At 38.4% G+C, this 6,205-nt stretch overlaps 1 protein-coding gene across 1 annotated transcript; it reads right to left on the minus strand.

The window, feature by feature from the left end:
• Window positions 1–276: 276 nt before the first annotated feature.
• On the minus strand, window positions 277–4,489 carry YAE1D1 (Yae1 domain containing 1). The gene is made up of 3 exons (XM_010829101.1): window positions 4,304–4,489; window positions 2,750–2,871; window positions 277–881 (listed from the first exon to the last, which is right to left on the minus strand). The coding sequence occupies exons 1-3, from the start codon at window positions 4,430–4,432 to the stop codon at window positions 452–454; spliced, it is 681 nt and encodes a 226-aa protein (XP_010827403.1). The 5' UTR covers window positions 4,433–4,489; the 3' UTR covers window positions 277–451.
• Window positions 4,490–6,205: the final 1,716 nt, after the last annotated feature.

Consider the following 6,205-nt stretch of genomic DNA (forward strand, 5'->3'; position numbering starts at 1 on the left):
TTTTTCAATAGTAAATATTACAGTACTATATGATCTGAGGCTGGTTGAATCTGAAACTCATAACTGCAGATATGGAGGGCCAGCTATAAGTAGTATGCAGATTTTTTTACTGCATGGTGGATGGGTACCTTTAAAACCTGTGTTGTTCAAGGGTCAACTGTAGTCTGATTCTTGTTAATTTCTGATAGTAATGAGTCCCCAGAAATTTGAAAATGAAGACAACTGGAATTTTTGAGCATATCTTAAACCATATAAAAATTACCATTGACAAAAAAAGAAGGATTATATTACCTTTAATATATTAATTTTGAAGATGTTTCAACATTACATGAAGGGATACCCTTACAAGTGAAGTGTAGAAACCAGTGCAAATTTTGGTTAGCTTGTTCAGAAACAAAATGTTCTAAGAATGTTCTGAACATTGCCTCCATTATTAAAGGGAAGGTAATTTTTACAGTTGTTTGAGGTGTTGTAATATGTCTACTGATACTCCCAGCTGTTTTACCAAACTGGCTGTCTGTTCTAAAATCCAAGTGAGGCTTGGGTTTTCAGGGCATGCATGCTCCTGGGCTCTACAACATTCTAAAGATGAACAATCTACCTGACTAAGATTCTTACTACAGTTTTTGTTAAACTCAGCATTATTTTCACAGAATCTTTCATCTTTAACTTCATCAATCTTTTCCTCAGCTGGAGCTACATGACAAAGGTCCATATCCTGAAGGGAGTCCAATAAATCTACAACATGTGGCTGTGAAGTGATTGATTTCAGATGTCTGAGCACATACTCTTCACACTGGCCAACTGCATCCAGAAGATTATTTATTTTACTGATCAAAGCCGAACTATTATCATGAAGGTGACACCAGGAGAGCAAAGCACTGAACGAAAATATAAATAAGAGTTAAAGAGGAAAAAATTAAACAATCAAAGGCTTTTAGAATTTTTGAAGCTAAGGCTTACGTTTCTCTTCTAGATAAAATCATGCAAAAATTAATAATAATAGCAATGTGAGTCAAAATCAGGAAAGTAATGATGGTAAAATAAGATTATAAATATAAGGACATTATCTTTCAACAGAAATTAAACAACTGGAGTTAATCATATAAACTGTTTATAATTCATAACCCCTCCTTCACAGGTCCTCATCTATTTTTCCTCATTTTATTTTCCCGTTATAGCTTCTGTTGAAGATGGATACAACTCAAGAGAAAGAAAAAACCTGAAAAATTAGTTTTTCTTTTAAAGGCAGCAGCCAGCTTCTAAACTAGTGATTCTTAATCTTGGATGCACATCAGAATTACCTGCAAAACTTTTAAACTTTATCAAGGTCCAGGTCACACCCGAGACCAATTAAATCAGAATCTCTGGGGGTGTTATTTTTTAAAAGCTTCCCAGCTGATAACAAGGTGTAACCAAGGTTAAAAATCACTGTTATAACCGTATAGCTGCTTGACATCAAAACTGAAGGTGAGGGGAAAAAAAGTTTTGAGACAACTCACTTTTCCAACTTTGTTAGAGTAGATACTTTACTAACAATTTTATTGAAGAAGGTTAGAATTCTTCCAGTCCTAATAATTATTTTTCTTTACTTTTTTTTTTAGTATAGAAAGTACTTTTACTTTCCTACATTCATATTATTCATGTCACGAAATAATGGTTGTTGTGAAAAGCAGTAATGTTAGCAAGAACTGTTTGTTTTTTTTTTTGGCCAAGTCACACAGCTTGTGGGATCTTAGTTCCAGACCAGGGACTGAACGCAGACCGTGAAAATGAAAACATGAGGTCCAAATCCACTGCATTGCCAGCAGATACCCTGCAATAAGCTTTCTAAGCTTATAAAAAATTAATTTAACTTGATGTGAAGATGAACACATGATCATTTTCTTACTATAGTATACTATAAATGCTGATTCCTGACAGCTGAATTTTATAAAACCTCAAATGTAATGAACTTTTGTATTGATAACTTTTTTCTAATTTTATTTTTAATTTTTATTTTTTTCTTGGCTGTGCCACCTTATGGCATGTGGGATCTTCATCTCCTGACAAGAGATCAAACTTGCATACCCTGCATTGGAAGTGCAGAGTCTTAACTACTAGACTGCCAGGGAAGTCTCTGTCCTGTTTTGATAACTTTTATTTTATACCTTGTAAAAATCAGTGATTCTTTGAAGCATTTATGTTTTTCTCTAGAGAGGACTGTTTAAAAGGTACAAAGCATCAAAGAGGACAAGCCTGTCGTGCTCCTAGCTCCATGTGCCTTTGGACCACTTGGTTCTAATACATGCCATTATTCCTATGAAATCCTGACAGGTGTTCAAAGTTCAGGAATAAAGTAAATGGAATAATTTTTCTGTTACTGGCTATACTCTTCATCAGGTACTTCTAGTCTAGACATCTGTTTTATTGTGTTCTGTCACATGTGCAAGAATAAAAACGTTACCCCAAACCTGAAGATTTTTTCAATTACTTTGAGATACAGATTGGTGGTAGTTCAGGTAGCAAAAAAGAAGACACCTTTGTATCATTTCTTTGCAATAAAAGACAACATCTGGCTTACATATTGAAGTGGATAACTGCTGACTTTTTGAAGGCAATTTTAGTCTATGCTCTGCAGTACCCTTTTGTGGATTTAACACGAGGGGAAACACTTCAGCTTACACTTTATTTTTACATATTACTTTCATCAAAACCCTCCACTAGTACAAAGGTTAAAATAATTCAGCATTTAAGTTTTAAAAATTACCTCAATGTTCCTCTAAGTTGTCCATAGTTTATGATGACTTCTGCACCTTCCTTATAACCTTGATTGAAGCCTTGTTGAAGAGTAACTGCTTTGCCAGCATCTATTCCATCTCTGTAGCCTTCCTAAAAATAAGAAATGAAGAATTACAGCTGTAACTTAACACCAAGTAAACCAGTGTAGGTTTTTCTAGAAAGTCACAGAACCAATTTAGAAAGTGATGAAACAGGCCTCTATTGTGTTATTTAACATCATGGAGAACCATGATGGCATATTAAACATATGGCATAATCACACAACCAAAGTAGACTATGCTTCTCATAAAAGTTTATTGTTGGTTTATCCCATTTTTGTAGTCTAGATTTATTGGACACATTTTAAAATACTGAATCTACATATTAAAAAAAAAAAAATCCGTGGTAGCAATAGCTCCACAGAAAGGAAACATGGAGAATTAGGTGTCTGGTCCTTTAGAAACTGGTTTGGTGTGGGTGGGTAAGGCAGGGCAGGGTTACCAAGGTCTTGGAACTGGAGTAGGGAAAAGAGGAAATTGGTATAGTAAAAGGAAGATGAGAGGTCTGGTTTTAGAAATTTTGCTTGATTTAGAAATTTACCTTAATTTAAGTAAACTGAAAATCCTCTGTGCGCAAGGATTTTGTCTTGCCACAACACTCAAAAGGTGCTCAATATTTACTGGTTTAGCCTCAGCTTCACGTAAGGCATTTCTGAAGTTGACAACATTGTTGTTGTGCTAAGCAAATGTTATTTTACTGAGACATTAAACAAGGGCAGATTTATGGCAATTTAATGGTTGGCAAGGACACTAGCAGGCACAGATCTCACCATTTGGTCCTCACCCTGAACTAAGCTCCGAAAGCTCCACCTGGAGACTGGGTGTGTGGTATTAAGCTGAGACTCAATGAATAGTAAGACAAATTAGAGATGGATAATTCACACCCAACAAATTAAAAAAACACATTAATACTCCCTTACGTAGCCACCACCATACCTTATTTTATTCAGTCGCTCAGCCTTGTCTGACTCTGTGACTCCATTCCTTATTAGCTTTCTCTTATTGCCCTCTGACAACATTCTTAAGTTCATTTTTTCCATCTGTCCTGATTAACACTACTCCTAACTTTAGGCTCCCCACTCATTCAAGCAACCCATGTCAACTGCCTACATGTCCTTGGACAGACATAATTAGAACAGTGTAAATGTTTCTCGTCCGCCCCTTTCCTTCTGATGCCCATCAAACTGAAATCTCTTCAAAGTCTCTGACAAAGGTTATTTTGTTCCGTCCCCGGTGTCCATCCAACACACTCCACGGGCGCTCGAGGAAAGCATCCTGTGGTGTCTCACGGTTTCAAGTAACCCACTGGGAAACCGTAGCAGAACATGGGTCAGACTGAATGGTAAGGGAGAGGGAGGGCAGCGCCAGGCCAGGCCGCGACCACTCCAGCCTTCATCCAGGGACCCCACCTTATCACAACTCCCAGCTCCAGTGCTAACAATCCGGTACAGCAATGGACCCCCGCCCCCTCCACGCAGATTTACTTTGACTCGTCTCTGCATGTGGCTCCGCCATTCCCGCTGCACCAGGAGCGACTCATCAGCTTCCTCGTCAAACACGTCCCTCTCCTCTTCAGGACCTTGGACCAAAGAAGCAGCTTGAACCCACGACATCACTGAGGCAACCACAGGGCCGCCGGACGCCGGAAGGGCCGGCAACTCCTTCCGGTCCGAGGGGCGGGACGAAGACAGGCCCCCGGGCTCGCGGCACTGCTGCGCGTGCGCGTAGATGTGCACGGTGTCTGAACGTCGTGACGGGTTCACAGGGTGGTCGCGGGTCCCAGGAAGGTCCTGGTTTCCCCCTGAGGCTTTTGTTCCCTGATATTTGGAAGTACCCATTACTAAGCTGGAAATGTCACCGTGCACTTGTGGGAGAGGCCGGTTCCTCCCACGTGGAATCACTCTGACCTTGACTGCGGAAGGCAGCGCCAGCGTTCAGTGAAACACTGCACTTCTACCGTGGTGTCTGCTGGGGTCTGGGTTTTGAAGACGCGTGCATTGGCAAAACCCTTCGAGGTAGTTCTTTTGAGGCACTCCGTTATTTTAGAATCCCTTTCAGTGCAATTAAAGGTTTGGACTGCCCGACTGTTTCAATTGTTAAGAGCGTGGAACAAAGGACATTAAAGAAGTTAAGATATTGCAGCCCTTTTGAGATCAGTAAATATAGAGAGCGTTTATAAAACGAAATGTATTTCTCATTGATTCACAGCATCCTTCTCTGACTCCTGTTCCTTCTGAAATGCCAGAAAAGACTGGTGAAGATGGAGACTTGTCTTTATATAAGAACTCAGCACTAGCACTGTTTCAAACTGTAGTAGGTGTTGAAACAAAAGTTAATGAATGAATGGATACCATCAGTATTTCTGTTTGGCCCTTTGCGTGCTCATGTGGTAGTGTGTGTTCATAGTTCAGTCCTGTGTGACTCTGCAACCCCACAGACTGTAGCTCTACAGGCTCCTTCCTCTGTGCATTGAATTCTCCAGGGAAGAATTCTGGAGTGGGTAGCCATTCCCTCTTCCAAGGGATCTCCCCTACCCAGGGATGGAACCAGGGTCTCCTGCATTGCAGGCGGATTCTTTACAGTTTGAGCCACCAGGGAAGCCCATGTGGTAATGATGATTTACTTAGCCAACAAATTTTCTTGAACATTTGCCTCGTGCCAGGCACCGTTATATGCTTTTGAGATACATCAGTGAACAACACACGGAAGTCCCAGCTCTGACATTCATGAGGAAATATAAGTAAATTATACCGTTTGTTACAAGATTATGATACATGCTATGAAAAAATGTTTAAAAACAAACTAAGTAAAGAGAGCTATGGGTATGTGTGTGAGTGAGGGCAGTTGGGTAGTATATGTTATCATTTTAAATGTTCAGAGAAAATTTTTTGTATATATTTAATATATGAAAAATATACACAGTACTTGGTAGGTCCATGGAATATGTATACAATCATTGTATACTTTGTAACAAAAAACCTTAGTAAACTAATCATAATCCAATATAATTGATAATAAATAAAAAGTTACTCCAATAATTTTAATTTAAATATAATATAGGACATAAGCATCTTCCTAAATAACATTTGAATCAAAAAGTAAATAAAAATGAAAACAACATAATAAACAATAAAAATCAGAATAATTCGTACCAAAAAAACTTGAGAACAAACGAAAGCTGTCTTATTAGGCAATTCTGGAGGCTTTAATGTTTTTATTATTAAAGAAGAAAGAAAAACAAGACAGAATTACTATGTATCTTAGTTAGAAACAAACTGATAGTAAGGGAAGCAGTAAAGAAAACAATTGAAATTAATAAAATACGAACACCCAAACTTGCATAAGTAATTCCAAAAACTGGTTGTTTGAAAACACCAATAAAACAG

Source organism: Bison bison, unplaced genomic scaffold (assembly GCF_000754665.1).
Source record: "Bison bison bison isolate TAMUID 2011002044 unplaced genomic scaffold, Bison_UMD1.0 scf7180017864499, whole genome shotgun sequence".
Lineage (NCBI taxonomy): Eukaryota > Metazoa > Chordata > Mammalia > Artiodactyla > Bovidae > Bison > Bison bison.